The sequence below is a fragment of the Melospiza melodia genome, chromosome 4 (genome assembly GCF_035770615.1).
Source record: "Melospiza melodia melodia isolate bMelMel2 chromosome 4, bMelMel2.pri, whole genome shotgun sequence".
Lineage (NCBI taxonomy): Eukaryota > Metazoa > Chordata > Aves > Passeriformes > Passerellidae > Melospiza > Melospiza melodia.
Window position 1 is genome coordinate 84,206,141 of NC_086197.1, and position 17,159 is coordinate 84,223,299.

The following is a 17,159-nucleotide window of genomic DNA, read 5'->3' on the forward strand; positions in this document are numbered from 1 at the left end:
ACTACATGAAGATGGACAGGACTTGACTTTAGTTTTATAAATGTGTATAATAAACACAGTAACAGGTGGTAATACATAAATTAGAAACTACTTCAATAATACAGTGTCTATTATTATATTTTCTTTAAACAAATACGGGAAAAGTTTATGAGCAGTAGATCTCTAAAATTCGCACCTGTAATGATCTGGGGTTCGGATACATTCCCCAAAAATGCAGGTTTGTATGAGGCTATGGAATGCGATGACACCTGTTCCATCATTTTCTACCATGAACTGGGAAATCTCGTAGAAAAAAGCGAGGGAAAGAAACCAGTAAAAATGCGGTCAGTAATGAAAGACGCTGTGTACACACACGGGCCGCCTGCCCCGGCCCGCCTCGGACGGGCAGGAGAGGCATCAGCGCCCGGACCCGTCATTCTGCGGAAAAGGAGCAGTCACCCCTTTGGTCCAGGCTCGCTCTTTACTTTTCATTATGCCAGAAGATGCCACACAGCCCACAGGGGCTGGGGGGTGTTTCGCTCTTGGGTCAGTTCCACGCTAAAACCCCTCCGGCTGTAGTCCCCGGAGCTCCGCAGCGTCACTGGAACGGCGCCTCAAGCCGCGCTCCTGCAGGGCCGGGCGGGGCTGCGCTCGGCACGCCCACAGCCAGCCCCGGGACGCGCCGCCCTCCCCGCCCTCGGAAGGCGTCGGCCGGGCGCGGGCCCGGGCTGGTTCCGTGGGAGGCTGGGGGCCGGGCTGGTTTCCGTGAGGGGCTGCGGGGCTCCGCGGTACGCGAGCGGCGGCCGCCCAGGTACGCGGCCCCACGGCCGGCAGCAGCGCACTCGCATCCGCTGCCTGTCCGTCGGCTTCTTTGCCTCTCTTCAGCGTCTCTCTGGGGTTTGTGAGAGACCGATGAAGTTCTCAACCAGACGAATCCCTGTAACTGTTGTGCCGCGGTGTATGCAATCCCGTTGTTCCTACTTTGTGGCTCTGTAGCTCCAGTTGTCCCCGCGCGGTTGGGCCGGCCGCACAGGTGAGTCTGTGTGCCCTGAGGGGAGGAGCGGCCTGGGCTCGGAGCCCCCGCTGCTCGCACGGAGCCGGGTGAGCCCCGCAGCCGGAGTGCCGGCGCCCGGCTCTGGAGCGCTCGGTCTCTGTGAATCCTGCCTGCCTGCACCCAGTTTCGGGGGGTACGCTTTTGTCAGAATCTGAATGTTTCCCTTTGATTTCGCTCTGTAAGTACGAAGTTTAAAGTACAAAGCTGTCGTGCAAGCAGATATGCTCTGTACTTACATTCTCACTATCTAATGTGATAGCAACTGGTGTGAGTTTAGTTCTGCTGTGAAATCTTAGTGTTTTTGTTCTGCTCAGTTGCAGCAATGGCTTCAGGAACAGCGCTGATTTATGATGAGGAGATGACCACTCACAAACTACTTTGGAATGAGTAAGTCACTGCTATTGTTTTTATTAATGGATTCTTGTTAGGACTCGTGAGAGCAGTGCCAAATAAATGCATGTTTTGTAAATGTAATAGGAAGTATCTCGTATTATTTCCTGTCATTTCCAAGTAAAAAGAAAGTCTTTCCTCTAAGAGGAAAAAAATATTTTATTCACAATTTGTATCTACTGTAATGATTATCTGAAACTGGATTTGAGAAGCTGCAGGCATCCAGTCTGGGAGAGCTTAACAAGAGATGTTAGGATGAGGCATCTGAGTACTCCCCTAAATAATGTGTTTTAAGCTAATTAAATTGTTTATAAAATTAAAGTATCATTGACCTTGGAAAAGTGTGCAGATATACTCACTCAGCTGAAACATGTCAATTACATTAAGTTAGAAATTGGTATATTTTACGTAATAATATTATGTAATATAATATTACATAAATTTGCATAAATCAGAGGAGTTTCTTTGCAGTGCACAGAGTAACAATCCACTGTCTTCTCTCTCCCACCTGCTTCTTCTCTGTTCACCTTCGTTGTAGCCTACAGCTTTTAATTGCAGCATTCCCATGTCTGTAGTTAAGCAACTTTTTACCAGTGAGAGAAGAAACAAAAAATGATGCTACTGTATTGTTTGTTTGGGATTTTTTTAAGACTCATTTTTGCTTACATATTTTAGAATCAATTTCTGACTGAGTTCTGAAACAGAAAATGCTTCAAGAATTTTTTTCCATTTTTACTCTCATGTATCTCTCTTTGACGGTAATGAATTTTCTTAAAATGGGGAGTTAAAAGCTAGGCTTTATGAAGTGTATTAGTTACCTGTGCTGATTTAGTATTACAGTAATATAATTATTGTTTATTTTTAGTCCCATTTGTGATATTGAAGTGCCAGAAAGACTTTCATCTTCCTATGAGCAGCTTAGAAGTTACCATCTTGTGGAAAGGTGTGTCCATGTGCCCGTCAGAGAAGGAAGTGAGGAGGAGATCCTGTTGGTTCACAGGTCTGAAACTTAACTTTCATTCAGATTAATCCAATGAAACAGCAGATCTCATACCTCTAGATTATATTTTGATCCATTTGAAAAGACTGTTCCAAAATGCAATGGCTTTCATTAATTTCAATGGAAAATGTGTCACAATGTTGAGTATGGCATAGGTGCTGAATTATGAATCTGCTATTCCACTAAATCTACATTCTCACTCTGTGGGGTCTTAAGCAATGAATGCTGATTTATACATAGGAATACAAGTAAACTTCTAAAAAATATTTATAGTTGCTTATTTAAGTGTTGTGTTAATCTCTTTCCCCTGCAGTTTAGAGCATTTGGAAGTGGCAAAAAGCACTCAGACAATGAATGAGGAGGAGCTGAAAAGGGTCTCTGAAAATTATGATGCTTTTTTCTTTCATCCGGTGCGTAAGTTAAACTGCTTCCTCTCTTGGGAGTTACCACTATTTCTGTTACTGCACCTGAGTGGAATTTTTCTAAGAAGGGGATGATTAAAAATACTTTTTTTGCTACTGATGTAGTCTCACATTTATTTATGATATTGTAATTTTCTGTTTCTAGTTTAGTAGAATGCTGTAATTTAAATTGCTCAAGTGTCCTGTCATCTATTTTGTAATTGTATCACACCAGGATAATGCACTACTCAAAATTTAGCTCTACTTTTGTCACTTAATGTCACTGTAGACCATTAGTGACCTGCAAATCACATTTTGGTAATAGTTGCTCTTAAATGTTGTTCCATGAAATTGAGATGAAGTCTTCTGTGCTATGTTTCTGTAGGGTTTCATTCCTTTTTTTCAAAGATGCCATGTTATTCCACTCAATACATCCATCAAGCATGTTTGACAGCTCCACATAGAGCATCCTTATAAAGATTCTGGTGATCACTGGTAATCACAGGGGAAAGCACATTGGAGCCTGTGTTGTGCAGTTCTGTTTCAGCTATCTTTGTATAGCTTCAGTGGGGTGGAATTATGTCAGGACAGTTTGCTGTTGGGATGCTAAAGCACTCGTGGGTGCCCTCTTTAAGCTGATGGGTTTCTCTTTCTCAGAGCACTTACCACTGTGCCAGGCTGGCAGTAGGAGCAGCTTTGCAGCTGGTGGACGCTGTGATGGCAGGGAAAGTGCGCAATGGAATGGCGTTAGTCAGGTAAGAACATACCTGAGGAAATTTTCAGTTAGCAAAACCTCTTCTGTTGTGAATAATCTATAAAATTTTGGTTCAGGCCTCCAGGTCACCACAGCCAGAGGAATGCAGCTAATGGGTTCTGTTTGTTCAACAATGTGGCTATTGCAGCAGAATATGCAAAACTGAAATATGGTCTGCAGAGGTAAGTGCATGGTTGACTTTGGAGAAGTTTTTAATGTGTAACAACAGTTTGACTTTGTACTAGTTTAGATTAATGTCTAGAGCTTTCTGGATGTCATGTTCCTTTTGGTTCAGAAAAACATTTTTCATTTACATCTTCTGTAGATTAAGATGCTGTGGCTCTTCCTCTGAATGTTTTCTTTTACTGATCTGTACAGAATCCTAATCGTTGACTGGGATGTGCACCATGGGCAAGGAACTCAATATATATTTGAAGAAGATCCAAGGTTTGAAGGATTTTTTTTCTTCTTTTATGTCAGCTGTTTAAAGATTGCTTGCCTTTCTAGAGAATAAGATTTCTTAAACTTCTAAAACTAGAATCTTATGAGACATTGGCCTTGCTATTTTAGTCTCTCTGTTTTTCATTTGTTACAAAATAGAAGTAAATATCTAAATCAAAATAAAATGTAAATCTCTTTTACTTTAAAGAATAAAATAAGCAATATGATTACGTCGATTTGCCACTACTCAGGTAGTACATCTGTTATCTGTTTATGAATCTCTCAGTCAAAGTCTTCAAGTAGTAGTTGGATAAAATATGTGAGATTTATTTTTTTTTTTTTGGAAAGTGACATAAGTAATTTTTAGCATGTTAATTTTTAGGTTAATTTTGGCATAGGACCCACTCTACCGATTTTCACAGTCTAAATCCTTTGAGAAAACTAATGAGAAAGGATAGGATAGTTTTATTTTCTTGCTTTCCGGCCATGCAGTCATCAGGTTCAGGATATAAAGCAATTTCCACAATCTTTTTGTCAAATTGGGTTTTTATTTTTTTTATTTCCAGTGTTTTGTACTTTTCTTGGCATCGCTATGAGCATCAGGAATTCTGGCCATCACTCAAAGAATCCGATTATGATGCTGTTGGTCTGGGAAAAGGAAAAGGTTTTAACATAAATTTGCCTTGGAATAAGGTAAATATTGTTTACAGCACAACAAAGCAATAGTTTTGTATCTCATCCTTTGTGGAATACTCTGTGAGTAAGTTCACTGCTTCACTTGCTTGGCAAATGTCTTGCACAGTGTATGTCCTTCCTGTCAGGGGAAGGTCTGCTGCAAAAATATGGCTCAGAATGTGGTAATGTTTGAAAAATAAAAGGGAGAGAAGAATTTATGCACTCATTTTTAATTTAATATCTTGCCTAGCCATCAAATCAAAAAGTGTTTCAGGAGACAGTTACATCCTTGTTTAGCAGAGGACTGAAACTCATTAAGATTAAAAATGGTGGATATTTATGTGTTTTACTTAAATAGAGGATTTTTTACTGTACTTCATAAGATTCCCTCATCTTTAACTTCTCCTATCTTTCCCTACAGTCTTGAAGAACCTTAGAAAATTTATCATTCCAACTGGAAAACATACCCTGCATTTCTCATATTTTTCAGGTTGGGATGGGAAATTCAGATTATCTTGCTGCGTTTTTCCATGTGTTGCTTCCAATGGCTTTTGAGGTAATTTTTTAGTGCCAAAGAGCATTTCCTGAGTGCTTCTAAAGCAGGTACCATTGAATATTTTACAGAAATGCAGTAATTGCCAGTAGCACAGTTAATACATTTATTCTGCTGGTGTGATGTTGCCCTGATCAACTGAATAGTATTTATAGCATTTTAGCTTTTACATATTCAACACAATCATCTGCAACTTCTCCAGCACGTACAAAAATAGTGTAAAAGGGTAATGTATTCAAGGAGAATCCTTACTTGTGTTCATATTCAAAGTGAAATAGCAACTGATCATGGTACAGTTGTAATCCCTACAATTGACAATAGGACCTAAAGATGTGCTGCAACTGTCTGTCTTTTATAACAGTTTGATCCTGAACTGGTTATTGTCTCCTCTGGATATGATGCTGGAATTGGTGACCCTGAAGTAAGTAACTTGTGGTCTTTGTGTTGTCAGTCATGAATCTATTAGGAAAATATTCCTGCTGTTTTAATCCTGTGATTGCTAAGTGAAATTCACATTGATCAAGCTAAAAATACATGCTTGAATCTTTAGGGTGACCTTTGTTCATTCAATATTACAACAAGACATCTAAAGACAGATTATCCCATATGTGTAAGGGATATGTGTAATTACTGTGTTGGTTTTTTTCACCTCCTTAAATGCAGTTGGTTCAGCATTCTCTTTGATATGATGAGAGGCAAGTGCTCTGGTACTCCATCTCAGACTTGGCTATGTCAGATTGTTTGTTTGGGTTTCTTAACAGTGTTTTTGAATCAAGGTGTCATCTCTTAAAATTTTTTCTTTGGTTTAGGGTCAGATGAATGCCACTCCTGAGGTTTTTGCCCACCTTACCCATTTCCTGATGCAGTTAGCTAATGGAAAACTGTGTGTCATCCTAGAGGTAAAGACTTTTGAAATGTACTCTCAGGGGAAAGGTCTTTGTAGTAAGCCATTTAGGGCAAACTAGAAGCTAGGAAGCACAACTTCTTAATAAAATAATTTCTTATTTTTATCTTTCTTTTGAGTAGCAGGAATGCAAAAATGGCTAAGATTTGACAGTGCTCTTACACTACAGAGTTTTGAAACAAAGGAGCCATATGCTTATCATTCAAAAAAACATATCTTCCACAAATCTGCTCAGTTCTTGTGAACAGTGATTAGTCTACTGCTCTTGACAGTCCCAAACTCATTAAAATGTGTTTAATGAATAGGCTGTATCACCAATGTTTTTACAAGCACACCTTACTCCAGGAGATTTTATAAAACCTTTAACATAAATATACTCTTACTTAGTAATGGAACACTTAGAAAATTCCCTCTTTTTTGATTTAATGACTGTATGCAGGCTTTATAGGAGCTCTTTTTTATTCTTCTTTTAAACAATTAAAATGTTCTCCTTTTGAAAGGAGAAACTCCTTATTTCTGCTGCATGTTAGAAAACTAGCGGCTTTTCAAGTAAATAAATATGTGGAAATATTGCTGCCAACAAGGACTTCAAGAATCAACTGTATATCAATTGATTCACATGACCTTTTGTTTTGCATGGCCCTTCTTCCATCATCCTTCTCTGTAGCAGGTTATTATAGATATTTTTGTCTATTAGCTGAAGTGCAAGTAAGCATTCCCTCCTACCACAGATGGTGTGACTGCTCCATAGGTGATAGATGGCTTCCTGCATGTCACCTACCAGTCTTAAATCCATCTTCTTCTCCAGATTCTGCCAAACTGTTAAGCAACCATGTCTTAAAAGTGTCAGGCTGTGGGGGATTTCTCTTGTAGAGCCATTTTAGAGGACAGTTATAGCATTTGCCTTCTAAGGAATCTTCCACAAGGACTGTTGAAGATGGCATGTTGTAGATGGGAATGGAGAAGTCATGTGTTTTTATGGCAAATGACTGATTTCTGAAGTTACCTGAACTATGATGAAGTGAGTTCACTCATGGGATGCCAGTGAAGTTCAGCAGGTGGCCATTAAGTTACTGTTTTCATATTGAAAAATCATTGACTTACATACACTTGCATATCATCTTCTGTTTCTGTAAATACAGATACATTTCAAAAGGGTAGTTTATTTTCTCTGTTGAAATTCAGAGAGATATTAAAAGTACTTGTCCCTTAGTTGACACAAAATACTTTTTAGGGCGGATACCACTTGAAATCATTGGGTGAATCAGTGTGCATGACTGTAAGAACTTTGCTTGGAGATCCTGTACCTCAGATAACTGGAGAAATGGCACCTTGTCTAAGGTAAGCATATAAAGAATTTTTGAGCAACTAATGTGTTTTTTAAAGAGACTAAAGACATGCATGCTTTGATCACTTTGCTGAAGTAAAGTTTTAATATGGTAGTTATAATATATTGCTTTCTACTTTGGATAACTTGCATTTTTAAAAAGTCCTCCAAGGTACAGTTTTATATACTTTTGTTTCTGAAATTACTTCAAGTTGTGAGATCTTACAGCATAAAACTATAAGCCATTTTATCCTTAGGCCTTGTTATCCTATAGAAATCCATCTCACTGGAGGCTGAGATAATCCTGCTGTAATCAAGGTAATACCAGTTATCTACAGCCAGTATTTGGGAAGGTATGCAGCTGCAAGGGGGGGTGCTTCAGACCCCAGAGCCACTTCAGTCACTGCAGTACAGCAACAGCTGGGGCAAGCCTTTCTCTCATCACTGAGAGTTCAGGCTATGCAAGCCAGTCTTGATGAATTCTTGTGTTTCTGGAATTTGGAGCATTGAGCTCTGCAGTGCAAAAGCACTTGACTGTGTAGAGCTGTACCAAGATAATTAAATTTCAAGTCTAACTTCTTTTTAGAGACACTAAGACTGTGTGTCTACAGTAGTGGAATGTGACCTAGTAAAGCATTCTGAACCTTGGGCCTGAGTCAGTCCCACATCTAAAGAGTGTCTTTCTCTCTACCTGTTTGCATTATCTCCTCCACATCTCCATGTCCTCCATCTTTATCCCAGCTCAGTAGCTGTCCTCTGCGTTTTCTAGCTGAAGTGCTCCTTATGCCCTTTATTGGCAGCACCTCCCAGCTGGCTGTGTTAGTTAAAACTCAGAGCTTGGATCAGTCAGGGAAGCAGTGTGGATATACACAGACTGTGGGCTGAGTTTCATTTGGTCAACTGATGGAGCAAAACTTGTTATTTTGCTCCTAGCACATCCCATAACCCCTCTGTGCCCTCTTTTTCTTCTCTACCAATTATGGTATCTCACATTGCTGTCATCCTATGTCATAGAAAGTTGATTACATACTTTTCCAACATGTCAGCCCAGCTCCTGAACACCTGACAAGTAATCTGCAAGTACACAGAATTTCTTCTGGATTTAACACAACCTGAATTCTGTTTGTATGATAGCTGATGCAATGGGACTGTTTGCCCATAGTGCTGCAAATAGTGGTGCCAAATAATAATACCATAATATAACCAGTGATGATAAAAAGGAGACTTCAATGCAAAGAATAGCAGGGTGTGTGATTTACGTAGTTCCTGAACAGATTGTCTTGCTTTTGAGTCAGTCTAATTAAATTTTACGTTGTGTAGATAAAATCTCTTGGCAAAACATTGACCGGACAAATTTTTCCTGAACTCATAGAGGTGTGCTTCCTCCAACAGCAGGGTTGGGATTTCACTCAATGTATAAATGTGTGTACATGCTGTATGTGCTCTTCACTTTCTTTTTTGACTCTAATCTTTTCAAGCAATGTGCCTATTGACTCTTGTTCTGATTTGGATTCTTGGAAGAAATCAAAGTTTCTTCATTTTCAGTTGGATTTTTTGGTTTTGATTTTTTGTTGAAGTAAGTTATGATTCCTTTTATGATTTTCATTATTGCTAATACTGTTAATCTGGTTTATTTTTTAGTGCTGTTGAATCTATTCAAAATGTGAGAGCAGCACATAAACCCTACTGGAAATGGTTGGCTTATGAAGGTAGTTTCTCTTCATTCAAGCAAATATTATTGATAAATGGATTTATACAGAAATTGAAAAATTATTAAAATTAATACCAGTGGACTAACAAGCAAGTTAGTCATCAAGTGACTGACGAAGCAGTATGGGGCTTCATTTGAGGTCATGTCTTCAGCTGGTCAGAAAAACTCTGAAGCTGGCAAACATCATGCCAAAAAGTAGCACTTTGATATCTTTGTTTGAGGATGCTGTTTTCTTTGTCAAAAATAGGGGCATAAGCTTCATTACAATATATAAACTTTCACTAGATGAAAATAAATGTAGTAGCACTGAAGAAATAACATCTGTGTCAGCAAGTATTGTAGCTAGTGCACAGGAGTAAATATGCATACTGTGAATACTGATGTATTCTATTTGTGAATAAATACATCCCAATATTAACATATTGCTTAGAAACTAATACCTGTGAAACCCATCTTTCTTTTTCTCTAGATACATCATTTTTACAAAATTTGAGCACCAAATCACACTTACTAAAGAAGGCTAATTCAAATCCCTCCACAGAAGATGAATCTCAGATAACTAACAACAACAACACTGTCAAAGTAGAAAGGTTTTTGGAATTGCACATGAAAAATATTCTATTTCCAGTGCCTCCCATCAAAACAGCAACAACTGGCTCTGAAGGTTCAGAACATTTTCTTCCTGAACATGTTCAGCTGGTGAAGGAAATGGATGGAACAGAAATAAAAGCTCTTGTGAGGTTGGTCCTATTTATTTTATTTTCCACAGAGGATGAGAGGTCTCTGTACAGACTGTCATCTAGCTCTGTGTCTGCCATGGTCATCTTTTTGGCCTTAGTCAACTCAGTTACAGCCAGAATTTCTTCCTTTATAAATAAAGATATTTGTGTTGTATAGCACTCATAACCTGAAATCCTTTAAATAATCAGAATATTTTTCTCTATAACTCTTTCAATAGAGATATGACAGCTAATGCAAATGTATTAATTTAGAAAGAGATTTTGCTAGGAAGCTGTCTTAAAGATCTGTACTCACTTCCAGCTGGAAAAAAAAACCAAACTGCTCTGATTTGAGAAATGCAATGTTTGTCATGTCTTTGTCTAATTTAGACAGAATTCTGTTTCCTGAATAGCATCAGACATGTTTGTTTTCTTCCCACTGCAGAATGGAGAGAGTTTTAGGGAGATGAAGACTGTCAGGTACCGGTGTTGTCATCTTCCTGCTAGAGCAGGTTTCTGAGAATCAGTGTGTAGCACCTATACAAAATGTACTTCATTAATACTAATTGCAAAGCACTTATCCGTGTTGCCTTTGAAGACAGTATTGCCTCTAACCTAGTTTTTCTTCATGTAATTTATTTTACTTACAGTGGCTTTTATGCAGACCTTGTGAAAGAAGACAAAACTTTGCTCTCTCTTGGCAGTACATTTGTGATCCTAGATAAGATACTTAAGAAGGAGGTAATAAGATCCTTCCTTGGTCTTGGGGGTGGGGGTAGAGGGGGATTCATCTGATTTTTTGCTTCTGCTATATTGTTACCCAGATACTAGTTACTATTTATCTCCCAAGTCCACTAATCTCAGCTACAATGTGTTTGGCTGTAAGAGTGAGCATGCAAGATGAGAAAATGACTCTTTAGGGATAGCTGTTAACCCCAATCCATCTTTCTAACCATCTTTGGGCAACTCATTGTCCAGACTTTCTGTAGGTAGTCACAGAATGAGTCCCTAAGAGCCTACTCACTGCTCTCAGACTCAGGGGGTGACAGGCATTAACCCTTCCAGTTAAGGGGAGCAGAGGTTGCTCTATCAAGCACCAGTAAGGAACAGGAGAAATCTGAAGAAGTGCCAATACTTTTCATGTCTTAATGTGCAAAGCTTACACAGTAAATTTTGACTTACATGTGCATGCACACACTTACTCTTTAGTGATGTTTTCAACAGCTCTGCTGAATGCTCTGATTCTGAACAGTGATTCTAGTTCAGTGTTTTGATCCTTGCAGGGTCAGGAATTAAGAGAGGGCAGGCTTAGAGGGTGCATATCCATATTTACGTGTAAAATCTTGGATGAGCAGAGAAGAAGAACTGAAAACAAGTTTAAAATATTACATCATAATAAGTCACTCTTCGAGTGAAAAGCTTTCTTTAGGGTACCAGACCTACAAGGAAGAGTAACTACCACAATGGCCTCTTTCTTCCAAGACATCTTGCTCTTGGAAGTCACATGTGAAGATCCCAGGGACAAATTTTGGACTTTATAAACTGCACACAGCTCCAGGATAGCCTATAGATAGATTTTAAGAAATTATTACTGGTAAAAAGAAGTAGAACTTCTTATGAGTTGCAGGTGTAAGTTAACATTTTGTGCTGACAAAGAGGAGGAATGAGGGGGAAACATATCTTTTTGCTTAGCTTTTATGTAGAGTTCAAAGCACACACCACAAATGAACACTCAAGGGTTGACTGAGTATTGTGGCAGTTGTATTTTCCAAAAAAGAATAGCTTCCCTAGGTTAAAGGAAGAGTCAGAATATTCAGGAACAACCTCCTTTTCATAGGGTGTGTTTTTCTGCACAGTTTGTAGACTATTCTAGAGACCCAGTAAACGTGGCCTTCCTCTGGAAAAGTTATTTTTACAGTTGCCTTTTGGTGTAGCACCATACTTTTGAAATAATAGTGCAGTTTGTGGAATAAATAATAATGTTTCTGTAGAAAATAATGAATACAGCTGTTACACTTTAAAAATGACCTGATCTTTTGCAGCATTGCTTCTGAATGAAAAATTTATTTTGTAGGTGTGTAATGGAATTGCAGCATCACCCACAGCTGCTCTTTCTGCTGCTGTTGCACTAAGACATTCTGTTCGTTTTGGATTTCAAAGGTGAATTTGTATGTTTGCATTTAGAGCCCTTTGACAACATGTCAAAAACAAATACTGAATGTGGCAAATATGGCAACTTGCCTGTGAAACCTTGATTTTAAAATAAATAGCATGCCCACATGCATAGCATTTTCAACATTTAATCCAGGTAACAGTGTATACACCAGCAACAGCCTTTTGCCTTTCCAAAGGCAAAACATTTGTAAGGATGATGGCTGTGCTAGCCTACACTTCCTTTGTCAGATTGTAATTGGCTTTGGCCTGGGGACAATTTCTTGATTTTTGTTTTTCCTCCCCAGTATTTGATAAAAGAAATGAGCTGGCCTAAATGTGTTTTATTTCTACTTTTAATGGACCAAATTCAGTATACATTCTTTTTAATGCTTCTAATCTATACACAAAGTTTTATACAAATCACACTAACTGAAAAAAATTAATTGTTAATAGATGTAAATTTTTGTTTCCTGCAGAGTGCTTTGTGTATTTGTTGGAGACATGCAGATGATACCCAACACAGAAGATGGGTGAGGCCTCCCTGTACATTAGGGGGTACAGTCCCAAGGGCTTTCTGAATGTTGTTATCTGTCTATATGTGTGATGAAATCTGCACTAAGGAATCAGTCATGAGCTGACATTTATGAAGTTTACCTTGAGACATGATACAAAACATCCCCAAATACACATTCAAAGAGAAATTATTGTCTCTAAATGCTATTTCATGCATTTGGTGGTGAAGTATAATCCTTCTGTATTGATTGAAATTTAGATTGTTATTGAAAATACAACATAATAAAGCAATTGTTAATTAAATAGGAGACCTATCTCCCCTCTAACTGCAGAAGGCACATATTGCTGATGCAGAGTTCCTTACTGAAAGTCTTCTTTACTTACACATATTTTTTTTCTACCTCCCCTTTTTCTTAAAAGTAATTTGCCAATAGTCTTTAATCATCTTTTTAAAAATCTTTTATAAAGGATCTTTTTAAAAATTCATAAAAAGAATTTCAGTTTTAATTGTTTAAATTTCAGAATGTACTAATGCAAATAGTTATTTGCTCCTGTATTTAGTATTAGTATATAAAGAATGATGAAGGAAAATACTCCATTTTTATGCCATTGGGAAATAATTGGTTAAATACTCAAATGGGTTTTTTATTTACAGAAAAATGCTTATCATAAACATCTGTGAGAAAGAACAGTCTAGAAAGACTGGCTGCAAACACTTTATTTCTCTAAACTGGAAAGAGGTAAGATTCACTTTCTAGAAACAACATAGGAGAATGTTTTTTTAACAGAAATAATATATTTACAAATTTATAAAATTACATTGAGAATTGCACCCCTTGCTCCACTTTGGACCTTTGAAATTTTTTTCCTTTTTTTGCCCTTGCCAGGTTACTACTCCTTCTCAGAGCTTTAGAGTGTATTAGAATGCATAGGCTTGAGGAAACCTTCCCTAGTTACTGCAGTTCATCTTCAGCAAGGCAGAGTTACACTGCAAAGACACTAAGGAAAGGATGAATAATCCTGCATGGTTAATATAAAAATTGCTAGGAAAATAGATCAGTATCTTGTTTCCTAGACCAATCAAAAGGTTTATGAGAGTCATCTTTCTGTTTTGTTTTATATCTGGAAATCTGGGGGTTTAAATTTGTGCTAACCAATTTGTTGTTGTTGTTAAAGGATGCTGGAGGAAATGATCTCTTTTCTGCTGTGCTTGGATTCATTCTTCCTGTAGCATATAGTTATCAACCAAACCTAACAGTAATAGCTGTTGGACCAAACAGGAACCTTGGAATAAGTGGGATTTCTCTGCTTGTTGCTTTACTACGAGGGTTGGCTGAGTCTCGAGTTTTTGCTGTGATTGAGGTAAGTGGTGCTAAGCCATGGTACTTCCAAGTGTCTGGCAGAGACACTGGTATGAACTGCTTCAAGCTGCCCAGTAGAACATACTGGCTGTATTTATGCTGTATTTGGTACCCCTGGGGTCACAGCACAACCTGCCCAGGGTTCTGTCTGTCCTGAGAATAAAACAAGGACAGCTGCACACCGAGCTGTAGGCAGCTGTTGCAGCCTGCAGTGGGGAAGCAGAGGCAGGAACACAAGGCATAACCCATGGTTATGTCTGTGTACCATAGATGTTCTGTCAATTTGCCACAACTTCCATTTTTATCTGAGATCCACAGCTCATTTGTGACCTGGAAAGAGGCACTTCCTGTCTGTTAAATAATCTGGCCTCTTTACATCAAGTGTGACTGAAAGCAGCCTGCTGTTCTGTTCATAGCAGACTGCTACATTTGCTCTCCTCTCCCTGGTGCTATGTTTTGTCACACACAACTTCCAGCCTGCAGAACACAAATCAGAAGGGCACATAGCCTTCAAGTGAACTTAATTGGGATAATACATAATTGAGGGCCAGAGTACCCCAGCTTTGTGTTTCAGGTAGAGAGCATGGGAAAGAAAATAAAAAATATAGGAACTTTTCCTAGGCTTTTTCCATATGCTACCACATAAAGGATGCTTGAATTTAGAAGTTGGAGGCTGTATCCAGAGCAGTGATCAGTGTCAGTGAGTGTATCTTCCATGAATTTGTCTAGTCACATGAACAACTCAATTTCCACTCTTGGCCGCTCCAGCATCCTGTGGCTGTAACACAGTTTCTCTGTGTGATCTATGAAACAGTAACTTTTGGTTACTTTTGTGCCCTCTAGTTCTTCTTCAGTGAGAAACAACAAAAAATTGTTCGTGTGCGCTTATTCTAATCTGTTCCCCATGCTATTCATTAAGCCTCCAATTAAGTGGATTTTTGACATAATTTATTCTGTAGTTTTCTCAAATGTTGTTTGTTTTAATTTACAATGCTGATACATAAATTGGCTAAGCTAAAATAATTTGTACACTGATATGCAGTATTCAAAAATAATGTATTTGCACGCTACTAATTAGGAGTATGAAATGGAGGGAATTACTGATATTCTGAAGTGTAAACACAGACAATAAAAGGATATTAGGCATACATGTTAAAAAAAAAGATTGATACTTTTATATTGGTACTCTGCAGGTAGCTCCATAACAGGATCATGATTTTCTAATGCATGTGCATGGCTTTTTAGAGAACTTGAAAAAAATGCTTCTATCTCTTAAAAACAAAATAGTGTTACAGTATTCCAAATATACTCTTCATAGAGCATCAACATTTCAAATCCAGTTTCTGCAAGGAAATGATACTGATTTAGACTGTGAGAAGTCAAAAAGAGTAAACTTTTGGAATAAGCAAAATACTTTACTATTTTCCACTCATAGAAAGTAAATGATCCATGAAGTAAGCAAGCTCCATGCTCCCCTTAACCCAGCATTATTTCTGTCCATATTTTCTGTCCTTAATCCAGCATTTCAGTCATAAAGGGAAAAGTGAGATTCTTTCTCCATTTGAAAGAAACAAGTTTTACAACAACAGATGAAAATTCATTTACATTTTTCAGAAAAAAACTCCATTTTAACACATTTTTATTTGTAAATGGGAGGTTGCTCAATCTTACTACTAATGCTAGCAATTGAATTACAAAAGCTTGTTTTAAAATATTTCATGTATCACTGAAGCAGAGAGAACTTGGTTCACAGGAGTATTTTTTTTTCTTCCTAATTAGGACACAGAGATAAGTTTAATGCAAAGTGTAGCCAAAGCATTAGTAGGTGTTTCTACACCTCCCTTTGGAATTTATGTACCTCCTACCCAAGAAAAAGTAAATAAAATAAAAGCATTAAGAGACCAGTTTCAGCAGGAATGGAAAATGCTTCAGTGTTCAGGTAAGTCGTCTGATTTTATCTTTAACTCTTATATACAGTAAATTTCTGAAAAGATTATATATAAATACAACTGAGTCCTGTAAGTCAGTGGGACCAGATTGATCTAATGTGAATCTCTGAATGTTTCTAATGGTGAAACCCTGAATGCTTCTAATTCTGCCACTTGAGCTGGAAAGCACCAAATTTCAGAGCATAGCAGCTGTAGCCTTGGGACTTAGAATACTGTTACTTCAACATTTTGGAATGAAATAGCCAAAATATATGCTTAAAGAATGGGTAACGTGATGTGCCCTGGCTTTTATTGCTGATGTGTTTTCTGAGTATAGTACCAAACCAGATGATATTTTAAAATGTTTAACTTGTCCACGAATAACTCAATAATGATTAGTCATGCTGCAAGTACAGTTACAAAGAGCTGGAGATCAGGCACTGCATTTGTAGAGGAATCAGGCCAGGCAGGTGTGTATGTTTTCAAGCATACTTATCCAGAAATATTTTTTTGCTGAAGGACTTCTCTTTTTCAAAAAGAAAACCAAACAGTTATCCAGGTAGGCATCTCTAAAAGAAAACTTCATTCTATCTTTCAGAAGCAATGCCCAATACCAGGGGTCTGGTTCCAATAAAAATATTCTTGTGGGGCCAGGAATGTGGTATGAGCTTGGTTAATAACTGGTTTCCTTACTGCTGTTCTTTTCAGTGAACGATGGGACTTCCAGAAATTGATTTCACTTCGGAATCATTTTACAAAGAAGAAAAGGAAAATATGAGGACTTCACTCTGCCCTCTTTTCAAGCATAAATTATCTGTATAACAAATAAGAACTCCAAATCTCCAGAGACTTAGTAGTTGCCTAAGGCCACATCATGTAAATTCTCAAAATTAAACAAACATCCCAAGGCAATAGTATTTGTTTTGTAGTATTCCAGGTGTGATTTAGGGATAATTTTCAAGAGCACTTTTTTGTTATTGACTTCAATAATTTGACCTTTTGTTTTCAGGCACTTCAAATGATGTTTATACTGGTGTTCCTACTGGGTTCAACTTTATATAACTTTATATCATGCAGAATAAATAAATCTGTCTTTGCAGTTGTCTTTTTTAACTGTTCGGTGCACTTCCCTTTTCATATGTTTTGGTTTTCAGATATTCCTGGAGAGGAAATTATGACCATTCCTTGACCATTTTGAAATTAAAATCTCTTTCAAAAGAAAATAAAAGTTATGTGAAAGATTTTTCACAAAGAAGAGCTGAAGAGCATTAAGATGTTCTGTTTCAGTTTAGAGT

The 17,159-nt window shown here is 37.9% G+C and overlaps 1 protein-coding gene across 3 annotated transcripts; it reads left to right on the forward strand.

The window, feature by feature from the left end:
* Window positions 1–739: 739 nt before the first annotated feature.
* On the forward strand, window positions 740–16,977 carry HDAC10 (histone deacetylase 10). Of its 3 annotated transcripts, none has more exons than XM_063155413.1 (21): window positions 740–790; window positions 1,348–1,420; window positions 2,289–2,423; window positions 2,737–2,833; window positions 3,482–3,579; window positions 3,656–3,760; window positions 3,957–4,025; window positions 4,586–4,712; window positions 5,185–5,250; window positions 5,609–5,668; window positions 6,057–6,146; window positions 7,386–7,492; window positions 9,120–9,187; window positions 9,659–9,929; window positions 10,559–10,649; window positions 11,983–12,068; window positions 12,539–12,592; window positions 13,231–13,315; window positions 13,752–13,937; window positions 15,716–15,875; window positions 16,573–16,977. In XM_063155413.1, exons 2-21 carry the CDS (start codon window positions 1,356–1,358, stop codon window positions 16,596–16,598), a joined length of 2,046 nt encoding a protein of 681 aa, XP_063011483.1. In that variant the 5' UTR covers window positions 740–790; window positions 1,348–1,355; the 3' UTR covers window positions 16,599–16,977. The 3 variants fall into 3 exon arrangements, with proteins under 3 accessions (XP_063011483.1, XP_063011482.1, XP_063011484.1); XM_063155412.1 differs by lacking the exon at window positions 740–790 and adding an exon at window positions 802–1,012; XM_063155414.1 differs by lacking the exon at window positions 740–790 and adding an exon at window positions 802–1,012 and having other exon boundaries at window positions 9,818–9,929.
* The last annotated feature ends 182 nt before the right edge of the window (window positions 16,978–17,159 follow it).

Coding starts and splice junctions, on each gene's coding strand:
- HDAC10 (XM_063155413.1), top strand. CDS start 1,356: ATGGCTTCAGGAACAGCGCTGATTTATGATGAGGAGATGACCACTCAC. Junction 12,593..13,230: donor ATACCCAACACAGAAGATGG/GTGAGGCCTCCC, acceptor TTTTATTTACAG/AAAAATGCTTATCATAAACA. Junction 13,938..15,715: donor GAGTTTTTGCTGTGATTGAG/GTAAGTGGTGCT, acceptor CTTCCTAATTAG/GACACAGAGATAAGTTTAAT.